This window comes from Ostrinia nubilalis, chromosome 15 (assembly GCF_963855985.1).
Source record: "Ostrinia nubilalis chromosome 15, ilOstNubi1.1, whole genome shotgun sequence".
NCBI classification, from domain to species: Eukaryota; Metazoa; Arthropoda; class Insecta; order Lepidoptera; family Crambidae; genus Ostrinia; species Ostrinia nubilalis.
The window spans coordinates 14,379,289-14,399,385 of NC_087102.1; the positions used below are offsets into that span (position 1 = coordinate 14,379,289).

The following is a 20,097-nucleotide window of genomic DNA, read 5'->3' on the forward strand; positions in this document are numbered from 1 at the left end:
GCGCTCGCTAGCGGTGAACCAAACCGCTTCTCCCCTGTAGACGATCGCACAGGACATTACGATAGTATACGATGCGATCGTGGATTACATACGATTGAATACGTGTGAAAAATCTTTTATTTTAAATGATATTGCAATTTTTGTTCGCGGGTTCGATAATACGTATTTTAGTAATTATAAAATGCTTATAAAATCAAAATTGATATTTTGTGGCTTACGATTATTTACTTAGGAGGCATCGATTTGTTGTTGATATTGGAATGGAAAGAGAGTTTGTATTTTGCATTATTTTTATTGTATCCCACGTTTTATTGTTTGAATAAACGAAATTTGACGACATGTGTGTTTTATTTAGAACTTTTCTAAACATTTCGTATAAACATTGAAAGCTGTTCCGATGTAAAACATATTTTTAGGTTTGTCTACTATGTTAACAATAATCTAAAACAACTGTTTTCTTCGCAGTGAAAGTTTTTAGTATTTTGCTAGAGTACTTAGAAGCCCATCGTTTTTTATTTTATTTTTATTTTAGAGTATCTTGTCCTCAAGTAGATTTATTCTGTTCTCACGTAAATGACGCACATAATGCTTATTGAGAATAAAAAATCTTTTAAAATAATTATTTTGAAAATACGACATTAATTTCACAGTCTCCTTTTTTGGCCATTATGCGAAAAAGAAGTCTCTTATAAGAGACACAAATATACATATTATATTGGAAGGCATAATTTCCCTCATCGCCGATATAAACTAGTCAGAACGCCGCAGAGCGTGGCACCTCTAATGAAATTTCTGTCCCCGCCCTCTAATCAATGTGCGGTCAAATATTGACAGGAACAAACCGCTAGGATGCAGGCAAATTTAACAGCCAGGACGCTTCACGTAAATTACAGAACGTCTTGGAATTTATCAATTCGAGCTTCGTGATTAATTTTCGTTAATTTATTACTTTTGGAGAATTGTTGATGAATAAAATTAGCTTTAAAGCTTGGATGTATCGGAAACTGTTACTGTTTAATTCTTGCTTGGATGAATGAATTGTCCTCTATCGAAATACCGTCGAAGGTTCATAATGTTTCAGTTGTGTAGTTGTCATTACATTACTCTAGCATGATGGAGCGCTCTGAAAACTAGAATCGTGTTGGATAAGATTTTTAGCACCATGTGTGACATGGGTAGAGGTCCCATTGCAATAGATACGCATGGCAATCGCGACAGGGTGGCACTCACTGTTCATTCCAGACTTATTTCTTCTGTTTTCTTTTGATTCGGTAATGTATTTTAATGTACCTTATTTGTATTTGTGTGGTGTCCCATTTAAATAAGTCTATTGAGTAGGCTGTACTATTTTCCCTGTGGCCGGTTCAGCCCTACGTAATAAAGGCTTCTGTTTAAGCCTAAAGGATTTGATGAAAATAGTCCATTGTCATTGCTTGTTAGTGCCACAGGGCTCTTTGTTGGGCCCTTTGTCCGCCATGTTGGTCCAGGAATAATATTAATAATTAATCCTGTGACTCATAATAATATAGGGAAAGAGAAGATATTTTTAGAAAGAAACGCCTTTTCATTAACCCAGAGGGATAATAAAATGCACAATAGCTTTCAGCTTTTCATACAAGCTCTTTATCTTGATAATATTCGTAAATTGTATTTATTTAGTTCTCACAATATTACAAATGTAGGCACAAATTATGGATAATTTATTTTCTTGTAATTTACGAATGAGGATTAATTTATTCGTCAAACTCTATCACTACTGTGCCCGTGACTTCGTACGCGTGAAAATCATTTTAATATTTTTTCACGTTTTTGCAACATTTTAATTGATGCTCTTCTTCTATTGGTCGTAGCGTAACGGTATTTAGCCTATAGGCTGCCTCAATAAATAAGCTAATCTACAAAAAAACTTCACAATCAGACCAGTAGTTCCTGAGATTAGCCCGTTCAACCAAATAAACTCTCTTAAATATTAAGTTCATAAAATTTCTTAAAATAAAGCTTAAACCACACATTGTCATTGGCAAAGTGCATCCAGGTACAATATTTGGAGCCAACCTTGGTCGTTTTAATGGCACCCTCACAATGAACGCTTTCAGCATTTAGAGAACACGAAGCAATGCATATTAAATGCATACTGCAATCTAGGGCCAGGAACACACTGGAAGTGTGGAGATATTACTTCGTGCTACGGATTTTATCTGTGAAACATTTTAGATGTAAATTCAGGGAAGTTGTAAGAAATGATGTTAATTAAATTCATTGTGAACTCCAGCTTTCTTATATTTCTCAAAGTAATACTCAACATTCTAAGCTCATTGTGTTGTCAGTAAATTCGTTGAAAAAATAAGAAGATTTTTATGAATGACTTTAATTACTAGTTTTGCACAAAGTCCGGTCCTGCGCCGCTCGCATCCAGGCACCTCCCGCGACCTTCACCAGATCGTCGGTCCACCTAGTGGGAGGTCTTTGTCCAGCAGTGGACGTCTTTCGGCTGAAACGAACGAACTAGTTTTGCATGAGACGTACGGGACTATTCCCACCTCTCGTTCCCACCACTGCAACTCCTGTGTAGCCAGGATCTACAGCTTGACCGCCACAAAAACCCAACCAATGAAGGTCAAGTTTGTCCCGGGGGAAAGTTAAACTGTCATTGGACCCGCAACGAAATTAATCAGAAGAACATAGGAGGAGTTCGAAATTAAGGTTCGACTTCCCTCCATTGCAAAGCGGATGACAGGTGACAAACAAAGGTTTAAAACCTTTAAGAAAAAGATTATGCACCACGGACAATAAATTAAATTAAGGGGGCCTATCTTATGAGCAATTAGCAACTACCTGCCAATAATATTTTTCACAAAATCGCTTAAAAGCACGGAAATTTTTCCTTGTCGCGACAAGATCGGTGTAATAAATTGCGGAAACAGATGTATGTTGTATTGAATTAAGCATTATATCACGTTCATGTTTCCAAAGATCACACTCCCACAAGATATGATGGGCAGACTGCTCATGACTGACATCATCAGTGGAACACTCGCAAAAAGGAGACGGAACTAGTTTGAATTCGTGAAGTTTATGTTTAAAGTTGCCATGTCCCGTGAGGAACTGCGACGAGCAATGGTCGATTTCTAACCATCGCCTAGTTAGACGTTCGCGTACATTCGGGAAGAATTTATATAAGTGACGTCCTTTGACTGACGTATCCCATCTTTTTTGCCATTCATTAAGTAAATCTTCTTCAACGACTTCTCGGGAATCAAATAATCGACTTATTTTAGAACGATCGCGGCTATTTAAGAAATCGGAGGTTATATTTTCCCTTGATGCGAAGTACATAGCCGCACGCTTTTGTACCTCTAAGTCGACCGGCAGTACACCAGCCAGGACTGGCAGAGCCTCCGTGCTCACAGTTCTGTAAGCTTTGCAAAGAAAAATCAATGCAAGGCGTTGACTTTGGAGTAGTTTCCGTCGAGCGGCTCCTATAGTAGCTCTGTCAGCCCAAACTGGTGCACCATAGCAAATGGAGCTTAAATAAGTGGCCGAATATATTACTCGGAGGATTTTAAACGTTAGACCCCACGTCGAGGTTGAAATGTGACTTAAGGCATAAAAGTTCTTTTTAGCTTTTTCACCGATCTGTTTAATGTGCTCGACAAAACTAAAGTTTTTCTCTAAAATTAGTCCGAGATAGCAAACAGATTCCCGTTTTTTAACAGTTATTTCATTGAATTTAATGCGAGGCAAAACTTTAAGATTACCTTTTAATAGAAGCTGATAAGTTTTGTGAGGGGCAAACTGCAAACGATTCCTGTCTCCCCATTGAAATATTAAATTCAAGCATGTATCCGCTAGATTTTCAAGCTTTGATCTAGTGTCAGCCTCTATTAAAAGGAGACCGTCATCAGCGTACCCGGTTAACGAACAGCCTTCGGGTAATGGTAATGCTAGAAAATCATCGAAACCCAAATTCCAAAGGTAGGGCCCTAGGACCGATCCTTGGGGACAGCCGCGCGTGAGCACCTTTGATTCAGCATGATGGCCGAGTTTTAATTTAGTTGTACCGTTACAAAAGTACGAGTGCAGTAGTGAATATATATTACTATAGCATCCACGAACTTTCAGTTTTAAGAGCAGGATCGGCCACCAAGCATTGTCGAAGGCACCTGAAATATCGAGGAATATTCCTACAACGTACTTTGCCACCGAGGACGTCACTTTTTGTCTAACAGATATTACTGCATCTGCAGTAGACTTCCCGGCGGTGAAGCCAAACTGCTGCTCGTGAAAAATTGGACCACCCGGTAGCAAACGCGGCACTACTAAACGCTCTAACAGTTTACCTAATGAGGGAAGTAATGTAATAGGTCGGTACGATTTAGGATCTTCGGGCGGTTTGTCACCTCCCTTTGGTATAATTTTAATAAATCCGCGACGCCATATACTCGGAAACACGCCCTCCGAGATACAACGAGTGAAAACATTAAGAATATCCGTTCCGGCTGTTTTACACGCTGCTTTAATCATTTTATTTGATATTTTATCTTCGCCCGATGCTTTGTTTAAGGGTAAACTATTTACTATATCGTAAAACTCATCAAGGCTAGGAATAGAAGACACAGGCGACTCAGGCAGCACCGCAATAGCATTTCTGACGTCCCGATGATAATCGTTATCGTCAGACACACTATCGTCGGGTATAAGCGCGTTAAGAAGAGCACCTGTTGTTTCCTCTACACCCACCGTATGAGTGTTGTTAATTTTTATGTTAGAAATATAAGCAATATCTAATTTACGGTTAGCTTTGAATTCATGATATATCGGAGACCACGGACCCTCTTTTTCTAATCTCTCGACTGTTTTCCGCAGTAATACGCCCTTGGCTTTAGTTACAGCAGCTCGATAATGGGACCTGGCAACCCTCAAAGAACATAAAGCATTTTCATATGCATCCCCAGTAACATTTGCCTTTCGAAGTGTGTTAAGCTTACGGCGAGCCCGGCGAAACTTTTTCCTAATTTCTACCAGCGATTCATTCCACCAATCACATCTACGTACACCTCTAGTTGGAGCGCGACCAATCGCAACATCTGCACAATACGTAAAAGTATCGGACATAATTTCTGCACTATCAGTCGCGCTCAGGTCCTCACGAGTAAAATCTTTGGCATGAGACGCAAAAAGAGTACTGAAAAAAGCCCAGTCGGCCCCACGACATTTATATCTATAGTTGTTGCTGCACTCATGAACTGTGTCTTGTCGCGACATTGGTTTAAACTCGTACACTATCAAGCGATGATCACTACAAGACGCGTCGGGGAGGACACGCCACCTATCCAGCTGGACGTCTGCGCTAGAAAGCGTGACGTCAATATGAGACTCGCCCGTTGGGCTACTGTAGGTTGGTGGTGCATTAGGGGTGTTGTGAATAACTAAGTTCATTTCAGCTATGAAGTCTTCCACGGCTGAGCGACGCTCCACATCAGTCGAGCGGAGCTTGCCGTGCCAAAGTGGAGATGACGCGTTCGCGTCAACTCCAATGATAACCCTACACCCTGTTAGGGACTGTAATACAAAGCGTAGGTGGTGTAGATGAGGCCCAACCGGGTCAGAATATTGCAAGTAACAACTCACGACAAATATGGAGAAGGATGGGGAGGATACTTCCGCAACAGCGCAATGCGACGAAGAAAGGTTGGCAATAGACGTTATTGTGAGTGTAGACGCGCATGATACATAGATACCGGCGCGTGCACTGTTATTAATTTGAATAGTTTTGCAGCGCACGCCGACACGCTGATATTGTTCTTGTACTAACACGAGATCTAAGTTGTATTCTACAATAAGTCTGTCCAACTCCAACGTAGCAATTTTATCGTTATGGAGGTTCAATTGGCCTATGGAGACTTTAGCCATAAACAGTATTTAATATTAGTTGTTCTAATTTTGCCTTATAACTCGGACAGTCGGGCGAACCGCTTAAATGGTCGTTTGGTTTTTTAAAACGTTTACATGCCGCGCAAACTGGCTTAAAGTCTTTGGCGGTATTTTTAATACAATCTTTCGTATCGTGGGCCTCGGCGCAATACCCACAACAGCTAGATTTTTCCGTGCAAAATTTCGCAAACATGACCATATTGCTGACATTTCATGCAACGAACTATTTCTACGTCATCGTTAAAGCGACAGGTAGCCCAATCAATAAAAATTTTTTCCTTTGTATTTATCAAATGTTTACGAATCTCGGGCTCGAGCTCTAAACCGATCCATTTTCTACCGTTGTTTAAAACACGACGACGAACTATTTTTGTTGACTTAATAAAATTGTCTTCAGAAATAGACATTTCATCCTTAATATTTTGTCTATACAAAGCTGACATAAATGCGGCGTCTTCTAATGTTGCGGGTACGTCTTTAACAAGAATTCTAGGTCGACGTCCTTTCGGTTTTTCTAAACGTAAGCCCGCGGATTTAATACCGGCGACGGATTGTAACTTTTTAATTTGGTTTTCGTTCGTTACGCGAAGTACTACACCCGCATTTGCCGTTTTCTTTAAACCTACAATTTGAAACCCGTCGTCCGTAGGATTGATCGCTTTCATCAACGCTTGTTTTTTCGCCGATGATGAGCCGAACTCGGCCGAGCGCTCACTAGTGGGATACGCAACGACACAGGGAAGGGGCGTGCGTGTTTCCATTGCCGCAGCCGCCGGAGCGACTTTAGGCATTTTTAGCTTAAGGCTTTCTGCGTAGGTGGGCTTTGAGACATTGCCAATAACATTATTTTGACTACAATTTTTATTGATTTTGGCCTCTAATAAGTCACGTTGCGCGATGGCCAATTTTGTCTCGGTTGATGATGATTTTAATGCCAGTAAAGATACGGAAAACCTTGGGGGAGGCCTTTGTCCAGCAGTGGACGTCATTTGGCTGAAAAGAAAGAAAGAAAAAGATACGATTGCCGTGACTCGCTGTGTCATATCCATAACTGTCGATCGATTTTTAACGTCAATTCGCGAACCGAGCGAATTAATGACGACATTTATTTTTGTAAGATACGACGCGGCTTCATTTACTAAGTCGTACTGTGTTTGATCCGGTGCCGTCGAATTATCGTCTAAACCGGGCGAATCCGATAGTTGTACGCGTTTACAAGACGATGGCGACACATTTGTTGGAGATAATGCTTCGCTACGTGTCCTTTTTCCTACACTAGGCGGAGAACGTTGCGTTAAATTGCTACGGAGAAACACTTCGTTAGCGACGTCGACGGGTTGATCGTTGAACAGAGGCATGACGGACGAGTTTATAGTCGGGCGCAATGGAAACGCGCACCGCTGACGCAGCGCGCTTACGGTCGACCCGCCACCTCGGTTGGCGCGGGCCGATTTTATCAAACACCCGCAACGAGAGAAAAAAAAAAAAAAGATGTTTACTCACCGAATATTTAACCAGAAAACACAAACGAGGCGATAAATAGACAGAATAACTTACAGTTTCCGTAGTTCGTGTCACATACAAACCGATTATTACACTCACAAACACTTATAAGCGATTTATCTATTTTTATAAGCAAAAACTCCCGAGAGCTCCGTACGCTAGCACTACACACCGTGCTGGGCGGGGGGGGGGAAGTGTGCATGAGACGTAGGCATTAATTTGAATATTATATTTTTCAGAAACAAAATCCTTGTTTTCAGACAAAGTACAATGTTGGTGATAAGTTAGAACCTGGGCTACCTATTTGTGAAACAGAAAGACATAATGCTTACTTGACAAAAGAAATGCCAATGTTATTTAGGTATAACTTTGTGAAATAGAACTACGTCTGTTGAGTAAGATAAAAATTACTTTAAGAAATATTTTTTATCCACAACAAGGAAGCTCTTGGCCTGTATCTCACCTGATGGTAAGTGATGATCAGGCCGAAGGTGGAAGCGAGCTTCACACGGAATCCTCAACCACGGAGGAACTGACTATCTTACCTCTAACTGCCGGAACACAACAATGCTGTTAACATTGTAGTTATGGCGACAGACTTAGGTAAGATGGTGGTAGCTAGCCAGGCGGACTTTGAACAAGCCCTACCACCAAGCAAACCGAACAGAAAAATCTGCCCCCACTGGGAATCGAACCCGGGACCTCTGCGTCTGAAGCAGGTGGTCTTACTACTAGACCACAGAGGCGATTGGTAGCAAATATGCATTTCAAACTTAATATCTCACCACTAGTGTACCCAACCCCTAAGTTAGTTAGGCAAGAACAAATGAAACGGCTAATGAGCGCCGCAAAGAGCCCAATTACCGCGATACCACGGCTTTGGAGCTATGTGTTTGCCGAAGGCTGCTACCCACACTTCTGCCGCACTAATAATGTGGGAACCAGCTTTAAAACCAAACTAAAGATAATAGACTGTAGTTTTAGAATAATGGGGAATAGAAGGGATTGAATAAAACGCGTCTGTCTTTGGTTTTCGGTGAAAAAGGCTGTTTTTTGCCAAACTATTATAACTGTTTCTATAAGATTGTTGCAATTGTTATCCGAGCGAAAAATGTGCGTAACATTTTATTTGCCAACTTAGTTAAAATCAAGTACCTAGTTTTTATTATCTCTGAATCCCTACCAATACAGTCCAGTTTATATAGCAAAGTACCTCACAATGTTGTGTTTAGATCATTGATTTCATCGAAGTCGGCATAAAATATTTTCTTTCAGCATTATAAGCTTCATCGTTCCATCGACAGAGGCGTGTTGTGTTGCATTAGCGCCGTAACAAAGTCAAGCGCACGTCAATCGAATTGCAGCGGCGACTTAGTTACGTACGAGTTGCCGTTTTTGCGCGCGCCGAGTTAGCGCCGTAATGTGTTTATCGACGCTTGTAGATTGAAGCTGCATAACGTGCCATACTGATACTATAGGCTTCTTAAAGGCTTTATAGTGATGCGGGATAAGTAAGATGCAACGTAATAAGATCGAAGAAATAACGGGAAGAAATAAAGAGGTATGAATTTAGCGAGAATGTCAAATACAATGTATTGCAATCAAAATGCCTGGTTTGTTTATAGTTCCTTAGTTGCTTGGGATGGGAGATCGTACAAAATCCAGTGAAAAGAACAATATTTTCATCAACTTTAAAATCGTGAACGGAGACGCAAATTATTCTCATTATCTTAATGGAGATCTAAATTGGTATGCAATCACGCCATTTGTTTAGATAGATTTTATGGAATCAAATAAACAAGCATTTCTTAATACCCCATCCGTAAAAAGCTTGTTATGACATTTACAAATAGACAAAAGAAAATAAATGAGAAATAGAGCAGCCGACTCGCTGGCATTTAGCAAAACAGCACCAGGGTTGCCGTGGTATTTGGGTAACTAACATTTTAGCACATGTCATGGGCTGATGAGTAGATATGTCAGCATATTTATTACGGTGCCGCAGCGTATGTATGTGTGAATATTACTCACATATAATTACTTGTACCTACAGCGATAGCAGTTCATCAGGTACCCCTATAACAACAATTAGAGAAGACCGTGTTGTCACCCGTACTAACTATGAAAATATACAAATAATCGTGCCTGGTATCGACCGTTTAAATATTAACATAAAGGCCTCTACACACCACACCAGCTGAAAGCCCGGCGGCTTGATGTTGGCAGCTTTATTTCAAAAGAAGAAACAGGTCGTCGGCGGTTCGGCGGGTTTGGTGTGTAGACTACATAAATATGGTGGACCGGCGATCTGGTAAAGGTCGTGGGAAGAGGCTGGATGCGGGCAGCGCAGGACCTGTGGAAAACCTTGGGGGACGCCTTTGTCCAGCAGTGGACGTCATTTGGCTGGAACGAACGAACTACATAAATATAACCACGATTTATTTGTTGACTGTCACTTCATAAAGTACCCTGAACTTTGAGGCTGTTTGGACAACTAAAAGTTAGTTTTTAATAATGATTACCAACCCTAGTGCAAGCAAGAAATTAAAAAAAACGCAAAATGGTTTATTTTCCAATATCCCGAAGAAAGCACCAAGCAAACCATCTAGAGATATTAAATTCCGTTTTCAATCGGTCAGGGAGCATTCTTTTTAGGGTTCAGTCAAATCAAATCAAATCATTTAGATGTCACATTTGTATTTTGGTTTATCCAATAAACTAAGAAGCTGATATTTTTTTATTTGTCTGAGTAGGATAAGTATTTATTTGTAATTAATTGGAATTATTAAGATGATAATAATATGGAAAAAAGCTCTAACTATATTAATAGGTCTGTATAATAATAACCCCCTCGAAATGACTGAAATTCATTAAAAACTTAATTAAGATGTGCCTAGATTCAAGTATTTGCTACGGGTATTTGTATGGTACAGATAGGTATTTTATTTATCTGCAGTACTTTATAAATCACTCTACCTGTGATGCCACGAAAATGTAAAACCATACCTACAGAACTCTCATACGCGGACATAACACGCACTTGGCAGGATTTTTTTCAATTAACTACGGAAATTGTGCTTTTTAAATTCTTCGTTTTGTACAACCAATAAAATTGTGATTCATCATTTGTTAGCTTTGGATCTGCAGAATCTAAATAAATAACTCAAAGGTGACTGACTGACTAACTGACTGACATAGTGATCTATCGACGCACAGCCCAAACCACCGGACGGATCGGGCTGAAATTTGGCATGCAGGTAGATGTTATGACGTAGGCATCCGCTAAGAAAGGATTTTACGAAACTCCACCTCTAAGGGGGTAAAACGGGATCCACGCGCACGAAGTCGCGGGCGGCCGCTAGTATACTATATGATGGTTAATATACTTTTTTTAATTGGAGGTGCAAATAATAACGTTGTGTGTGTGATACATGTTTTTAAAAAGCCACAACAGTGAAGATGTTGGACTAGCTTCCAGGAACTAGGAGATTTGAGAATTTGAAATTCTAGAAACGTTGATACTATTGTGATGGAACGACTATTGAAGTCGTAACACAAGCTTATTTAGTTTATCACGAGGTGTTAACGGGCTAAACTTATAATAATGTTAAGGTGACTCTAGTAAGATAGGTACACCACATTGACCAAAACTGGAAAGACTTAAAAAAAGTTAAGTAAGAATTTTAAAGTTAACCTTTCATCATCAACATCATCATCATCTCAGCCATAGGACGTCCACTGCTGAACATAGGCCTCCCCCAATGCTTTCCATGTTGCCCGGTTGGTAGCGGCCTGCTAAGTTAACCTTTCATTTGTAAAATATTTACACACAAAATATTAAGCAAATCTTCGTCTCTGGGTCTTTTGTCTGTGAAACTTTTTTAATAAAATAAAAACAGCAGAATTAAATTAAAAACAATGTAGTTTTTGTCTACAGCCTGTCTAACCATTAAAAGCGAGCTGTGCTCTAAAACAATTACAAAAAACTAGAGAAAGCCTTATTATGTCAAAGGAGGCTTAGCATCTTATGCCTTTGCTTTGGGTAGAGACAAGATTTTGTTAAAAACTTATTTTCACGAGTACAGTCGAGATTAAAAATATTAACCGACTTACAAATACTTGAAAAGGAGGCTGACAATAGGGACAGAGTTTCTTACGCTGCTTCTTCTCAACACTGGCCCATTTATTGTCCCGAAGCAGTGGTAGGGTTAATACTGGGACGTGTAAAAGTGCTTTTTAAAAGCCTATTTGCAAAAATACATGAGGTTTTTTTTATTGACTTCAAATATTTTGTGCAAAAATCATCTTGTCTAAATATGAGTTAATTTTGAAATAGTAAAATCGATTTATATTTTTTTTTTATCTACAACGAGGAATCTCTTAGCCTGTATCTCACCTGATGGTAAGTGATGATCAGGCCGAAGGTGGAAGCGAGCTTCACCCGGAATCCTCAACCACGGAGGAACTGGCTATCTTACCTCTAACTGCCGGAACACAACAATGCTGTTAATATTGTTGTTATGGCGACAGACTTAGGTAAAATGATAGTATTTTGTCAGTTTAATTTATGTGGAAATATGAAGATATCTTGCAAACTAACTCATTAGCAAGTTCATTTTTCTTAACACCTCATCTTTAGAGACTGCTAAAAATCTTTACAAACATTCTATTTACTCACAACTCCTGCTTCTAGGATAAAGTTAATTTTCCTACGAAACTTGTCTGCGTTTCTTTTAATTAAAATCTTCTCGTGATTAAAACTTTATCGGCCCATTTGCATTTTAGTTTTGGTCCATTTTTATCAGGTCCAAGATTGATTAAATTTCTACCACATTTATATTCTGGGAGAGTTTTCTCATCAGAGCATGCTGGAGAAAAACTACGCTGGAAGGTAAATTAAAAGTTATATTTTTAGTTTTAGTTTTTACTTACTAAACGAGTACCTTACCTTTACTTAAGCATTTTTAATTAACTTTTATTTGTGTTTAAAATTTTACTACTTATTCCAATATTACAAGAAAAATATTTTTGTAGGTTCCTTTGTTGTCTATTTGCTAGAATTTTAGATTCTTTTCTCCCTAAAATTGTAGGTTCAATTCCTAAGTAAGACACACAAATTTTACGCCCGTATTCACAAACATTACTATGAGGTCTCACAGTGCGCGTGGACGCACAGTGTGACATAAGAACCAATCACAGAGCTCTATTCAACGCTGTGCGTTCGATTTGCTGCTTCACTTAAGTAAGCATCGTTTGTGAATACGGGCGTTAAAATCTACCTACTTGTTACTTTGGCAGCAAAGGAGGAAAATATTGTTTTAACATCAGATTTTCATATTATTAAGTCGAATTTAGAATAAAGTTTTAAGAAAATCCATTTAATTGGGCTTTTATTCAATAGTAGTTGTTTTATTATACAATTCATAAACGTTTAACACCCGTATTCACAAAAATTACTATGAGGTCTCACAATGCGCATGGACGTACAGGATAACACACGAACCAATGACAGAGCCCTATTCAACGCTGTGCGTTCGATTTGGTACTTCACTTAAGCAAGCATCGTTTGTGAATACGGGTGTAAGTGTCCATAGAATTCCCTGACCCATCACGGAACTACACATTAATTTGAAGTACCTTGACTTGGATCATCCAATTCAATATTAACGTCACACTCCATTCACAATTCCAACCCTTAGTGCGGGTGGACTTGACACTACTCTAAATAAACGATTAGCGGAATAATCCAATTCAACGTTCAGGTAATCGACGTTAAGCAGAAACTTAACTAATTGAGTTTGGTGGCATTAAACATTTAAAAGCATAGAAGCTTCTAGAGAAATATATTTATTCTATTGAACTTTATGTGTGTCACATAATATCAATTAGTTTATAAACCAGTTAGGATGTTTAGTTTGTAATATAATAACCTGCTGGAGACTGTACCAAATTTTACTTTTAAGCTAGTTTGTTGGTTTGAGAATCTCTACCAACAAAAAGACTCAGGACTGAAAAATTAATGAGGTAAAGAAGAGAATGTACTTATTTAAAACTTTAACAGAGCAATCTACAATCATCTGTAATCTGAATAGAGCTTTCTACACTTTTTTCGTTCCCAAGCACATGACGTTACGAACTTACTATCCAAGTTCAAAGTGATCAAGTTGGAGAAAGTTCGTAAAACAATCAATAGATGGCACTGTCAAATTTGTTGCTAAACTGCATCACGCTAACAAAGTTCTTTGCAAGACAGATCTAATAAGTCAAATTGTTACTGCAATATTGTAAATGCAAATTAGGTACATAAGGTAAAGTTTTGTAAGCAATACTAAAATAAATTAAAGAACTTTAAGTAGGTACAACCAACAAAATCATTTCCACTATGAATCTCACTTAATATCAGGTGCGATTGCAGTCAAATACCTGACTTGTTCTACATAAAAAAAATTATTTTAGCCTAGGTGCAGACCACTGACTTTTAGTTGGCCGATAGTTGAGCCCGATTTTAATGTATGAAGAATCGGCCGATGCCAAATCGGTGTATGTGTGCACTTTCATACATCTCCATAATGATTAATAGCCCGACTCAACTATCGGCCAACATAAAGTCGGTGGTCTGCGCCTATGCTTAGCCAGAAAACTATAAAGTAGCCAAACAAGCATGATTGGAAGAAATCTGTAGCCTATTATACATTTACCAAAATTAATGGCTCGAGTCTTTAAATAAATAGCAATATACACGAATTATTAAAGGGACATTCAGTTGCCCCATTCCATTCATCCAAACTCGACACATCTTCATACAGAACATGTCGAATCTCCTAAATTACTACGGCAAATACACATCTTTCATCGTTCGGAGGGATCTGTGATTTATATTGGACTCCAACCTCGGTCATTTCGATATGGAAATCGGGTAATTTGTGCGTGAGATGCATGCAGATTTGGATTGGAAACTTATTGATACTGAACTAGTTCGATAACCTTGACTTGGGATGAAGGTAATATACTTTAAATTGCCCCAAAAGGCATAAAGACATGAAAAATCACATGGGAATTTCAAGTGCGTAGACTTTACCTGCCTAGCTCCTACCTACTTTTTAATTTTTGTAGAATGTATTTCTACTATCAAGAACTAAAATCTTCATAGATTTTTTTACGTACTCGCTAGCGAGCACGCATAACTTAAACTCATAGTAAGCACACTGTAGTAGAAAAGACACCTGAGATAAACACTCCTATGTAAAATACATTCTTGATTAATTCAATTATAACATTGATATATGAAATATAACTAACAGGCACAGTCACAGTAAAAGCCAGTATGAATCCAAATTAGACCGTAACAATAAACTGAAACTCATCTTAAGATGTCCGACAATAAAACGAAAGTAATTGCTCGACGTAAAACGCGAATTAATCCGGAATTATCCTTAAATACCTCTTAGATGCTTTGTTGCTGGATTATTACTTTGCTTTGGCATCTTTGAAAAGACTGCATCATAAAATGCCAGCTTCTTGGTTAAAAATAATTTAGTTTTATTGCTTTTTCGTAGAAATCTTGGAGAAAAGACGTCTTTTTTAAAAGCTCTACTATGGCATCTAGACTGCGCTGGCCAACTCATAAAAAAGAGTAAGCTTCGGCCTGCATCTTCAACATAATAGAATGCGATGATCAGGCTGAAGGTGAAAGCGAGGTTCACCCGGAATCCTAAACCACAGAGAACTGGCTATCATACCTCTAACTGCCGAAATACGACAATGCTGTTCCATCCATTAAACAAGTCACATTGTGACATTGCGACAGAGTTATGATAGTGGTTACTAGCCAGGCGAACTTAGAACAAGCCCTATCACCAACCAAACTAAGCAGAATATGGTGCTCCCACAGGAAATCGAACCCGGGACCTTTAGATCTGAAGCAGGTGCTCTTACCACTAGACCACAGAGGTGGTTGAAGTTTGTCAAATCGCCAATTTTTATTTACTGCTTTTGTGGTTAAGGTAATATTTTTTGTTATTTTTAGGGTTCCGTACCTCATAAGGAAAAAACGGAACCCTTATAGGATCACTTTGTTGTCCGTCCGTCCGTCTGTCAAGACCCTTTATCTCAAGAACGCGTGAACGTATCAAGCTGAAATTCACATGAAATACTCAGGTCTATTGTCGCTTTAAGCTGTGAAAATATCAAACTTCTAAGCCAAGCCAATCAAAAGATACAGCCGATTATGTCGATATTTTCAACAAATTTTCGACACTCGCAAAGGAATCAAAACCTACAGGATACTTCCCGTAAACTCAGAATCTTGAAATTTGGCATAAAGCATTGTCATATAATGCAAATATAGGTAAAATTGCGAAAATTTCATTTTTTTAGTTATATAATATAATAAAAATATTTTAATAAAATGAAACTTACTACCTTATTTCTCACGAACGAATAAAGGTATCAAATTGAAATTTATACCAAATACCTAGATCTATTGTCCCTTTAAGAAGTAAAAAAATCAAACTTCTAAGTTAACGCGATCAAAAGATACAGCAGTTTATACCGACACCTTAGACGAATTTCCGTCACACGCTAGGGAATCAAAACCTACAAGGTACTTCCTGTGAACTCAGAATCTTGAAATTCGGCACGAAGCAACGTTATATAGTACAGATAAAGGAAAAATTGCGAAAATGATAAATTTGAAGTTATATAAAATTTAAAATATTATTTTTGCTTACATGACATAAAATATTTTTTTAATAATTATAAACTTACTACCTACCCTTTTTCACATGAACGCGTAGAGATATTAAAGTTGAAATTCATATCAAACACTTCTTAAATCTAATTGCCTCTAAACTGTGAGAAATTCTAAATCAACGCAAAAATTCAAAACGCTGAGGTAGGTACCTACCTATAATGCAAATATAGGAAAAATAAATAAATAAAAAATAATCATACCGCATATTTTGAAATTCGCCACTACTCGCAACGGAATCAAGTAAGTAATTTGATTTAATACGTCATAAATTGTAAACCGCTACGTTTGTACGGCGGAACCCTCGGTGTGCGAGCCCGACTCGCACTTGGCCGGTTTTTTTGTGTTATAACACACTAATTTGTTGCTTTGTTGCCAGCCGACAATTTTTCAAACTTACTCATTTGAAACGAAATTAATATTCATGAACTTGTAATACATGTAAAAAAAACACCCGTAATTGCTAATAATATAAACATTGCTACAATAATTAAGGTTTAATGCATAATTTTTTCTTCATGCTCAATTAAAAAAGATATTGCGTTTCGTAAGATGCTTAACAAGACAAATGGGGCCTTGGAATTGTGGGTGTTACTATGAATTCGGTATAAAAACCTGGAACATTATGATAGCTCATCATTCGAGTTAAATAATTGTAATAATCAACATGATCGCCAAAGTGAGTACAGCTAATAAATTTAAATCAAAATAATAACTTCATTTAGTAATATTCCATTGATAATATTAATCATTATTAATAATTAAACGTAAGCATTATTATCATGTTTATTCTTATTTATTAAACTTTAAGATCACTCAGTAGTCAAAACAAATATTTCGCTGTTTTAATTTTTTTTAATTACAGAAATATTTAAATGCTAATTAGATTGTGATTTTCCCGCTAATTCCTGTTCCCGTGGGAATTCCTAAGTATACTATAACCTGCCCAGGAGTATGAAGAATAATTGTACCAAGTTTCGTTAAAATCCGTCGAGTAGTTTTTGTTTCTATAAGGAACATACAGACGGACAGACAGACAGACAGACAAAAATTTTACTGATTGCATTTTTGGCATCAGTATCGATCACTAATCACCCCCTGATAGTTATTTTAAAAATATATTTCATGTACAGAATTGAGCTCTCTACAGATTTATTATAAGTATAGATTAGTGTAATAACTTTGATTTAAGTGTAATTAATACAAATACTGTCAAAGATTTGATGATTAGTAATGATACACTATCTTTACAGGTCACACTCCTCGCCTGCCTTGTAGGCTTGGCATATGCCAGTGGGATTGGCAACACTGGTTTGGGAGCCTATGGCGGTCCTGGCTACCCCGGTTACGGGGCTGGTTACGGTGGTCTCAGCGGCCTCGGCGGATACGGTGGTTTTGGCGGCTACGGCGCGTACGGCAACGGCTATGGCGCTGGTTACGGTGGCTACGGAGCCGGTTACGGTGGCTACGGAGCTGGTTACGGTGGCTACGGAGCCGGTTATGGCGGCTACGGATCCGGTTACGGCGGTTACAGTTCAGTCCATCCTGGCGGCGCAACGTCTTACGTTAACATCGTCAAGCACATTACCCCTAAGGCTGGGTACAACGGGCTTTATGGAGGAGCTGGCTACGCCGGAGCCGGTGTAAATGGCTTGGGATATGCAGGTGCTGCTGGCTGGCCATCTAATGCTGCCGGTTGGCCTAACGCCGGCGTTCCCTACGCTGGCGGTTACGGCGGCTACGGCGCTGGTTACGGCGGCTACGGCGCTGGTTACGGTAGCTACGGCAACAATGGTTGGTAAATAAAGAAGCTGGCAATTGCTCGATCATTCAATGTTTTAATTAGACTGATGATACTTGAATGCAAATGATTTATTTATTTATTTATTTAATAGGACAACCAACAAGACATACACTGGAAGACAATCAATATTTACAACGTATTTAACTTAATCTAAGTGCTGCCTTAATTATAGGTTGCCACGGCATGCAATAGTGGACTTATAGTATTATGAATGAAATAATAATAAAGTTCTATTTGGATAATTATTTGTTTTATTTCATTTAGCACCCACCATTATAATACAATAAGCATTCTCTTTAGGCTTTCAGAAAACGATCAGTCAGCAAGGTCTTGACTTTTCATCTCAATTTTCGTTTAACCTTGTGCTACTATTAAGTACAGCTACATGGTTAATTCCATAAGTAGAATCTATAATTAAAATGTTGCATGATGCGTGTCCATTAATTCTTATTTTGACTGTAGGTAAGTTTGTACTTAAAAAAAGACTAATAAGTATAGTTTAAAACACGTTTACTAACAATGCCCTGGCATTATTTGCAAATAAAGTTTTATATAATTTTAACACACGCAATTAAGTCCGCACCCTTGGGAAATTACGAAGGTGTACCCTGTTGCTACAATGAGTATTATTGTCCAGATAGGCGGGAATACGGATTTTGAGAATGGCAGACAATGGTAACTGGAGTTCTTGTGACTTCTCATCATCATCATCTCAGCCATTGGACGTCCACTGCTAAACATGGGCTATGTTCCCCAATAATTTCCATGTTGCCCGATTGGTAGCGGCCTGCGTCCAGCGCTCAGAGCTGGTAGGGCAAACACTCATGTTTATATAGAGAAGACCAAAATAGCCACTGAATGTATTATAATATGAACGTGTGTTATAAACAAAGAAAGAAATAAACACAGGCATTGGAGTCCGTTACGTGAATCAAGCTGCCATCCGATAGCATAAAAGTAGACTTAAAAACTACATATTTCGTCACTTTTTCCACAAAATCCATAAAGCTACGGTTCCAATACACATCAGCAAAGTCCAGTCAATGAATGATTTAACTACGGTGTAGAGAGAAATACTTGGAACACAATTTTTGACTTCGTACCTTTGTTTGGACTAGTTAGGAGGTAAACAACGTATCAAAAGTCCCCCGCCCTTAGCCCTTGAGCAGACGGGGAGAGGGGGGTTTAAGGGTCCCATTTTTCGGTTTCTCACTTAACTTTCGTAAACTATGACCAACGCGTTTTAAAAACAGCTCGCTATCCTCCAAGACACTGTGTAACCGCCACTTAAACGATAACAATACTCGTTCATTCGAAACCCGAGGGCGGGAGTGTATCGGAATTCTTTAAGTGAGTTCTTATGTCGTGAATTAGTGATCTAATTGGTTCGTTAGTGGGCATTAAACCATTCACTTCAGTAGCTAAACGATTTCTAGGAATATCGATTACAATTTTATCGACAAAGTCTGTTAAGTCGGTTTCCACCAAAGCGGAGCGGAGTATGTAGAGACGAGAAAAAGTGTTTTGTTCTAATAACCAATCAGATTTCGTTATTTACCTACTCATCTCGTCTTCGCCAAGTTTGGGTTCGGAAATCTGACTTGTTATTTAAAATCTCCTTTCGTCTTCTCTCTTCTATGTTTTGGTGGAAACTGGGATTAAAAGAGCTATTTTATATCCTAATTATTGCACCACTTCAACTTCTATGTACTTAGCTAGGATAGAGTAGTACTGCTTGATCCAAAATTGTAATGTCATTGTCAGTCATTTTAACTTTGACCGGTTCGTCACTAAAACTATTCTCCAAGTTAAAAACCTATTTTCATTAAATTAATTTCGTTCCTGATCCAATGGTAGTTTTTACATGGAGGTCTTCACTAGTTGATTTTTGATTTAGCTACACAGGAGTTGCAGCAATGAAAAAGAGACGTGAAAAAAGTTCCGTTCTCTCCAATTCAATTTATGACAATAGGCTGGCCGAATGGAACACGAGTTCCAATCATTCCAATCCTGACGCCGCCAGATTATCATGGTGCACCCTCTCGTAACAAACGCTATAAAATTATATTTACCTTACCACGAGGGATAATAAACGGGTAACAAATAC

At 38.5% G+C, this 20,097-nt stretch overlaps 1 protein-coding gene across 1 annotated transcript; it reads left to right on the forward strand.

Moving 5' to 3' along the window:
- Positions 1-16,839: 16,839 nt before the first annotated feature.
- LOC135078546 (uncharacterized) lies at positions 16,840-18,144 on the forward strand. Its single transcript, XM_063973084.1, has 2 exons — positions 16,840-16,865; positions 17,440-18,144. The coding sequence occupies exons 1-2, from the start codon at positions 16,854-16,856 to the stop codon at positions 17,986-17,988; spliced, it is 561 nt and encodes a 186-aa protein (XP_063829154.1). The 5' UTR covers positions 16,840-16,853; the 3' UTR covers positions 17,989-18,144.
- The last annotated feature ends 1,953 nt before the right edge of the window (positions 18,145-20,097 follow it).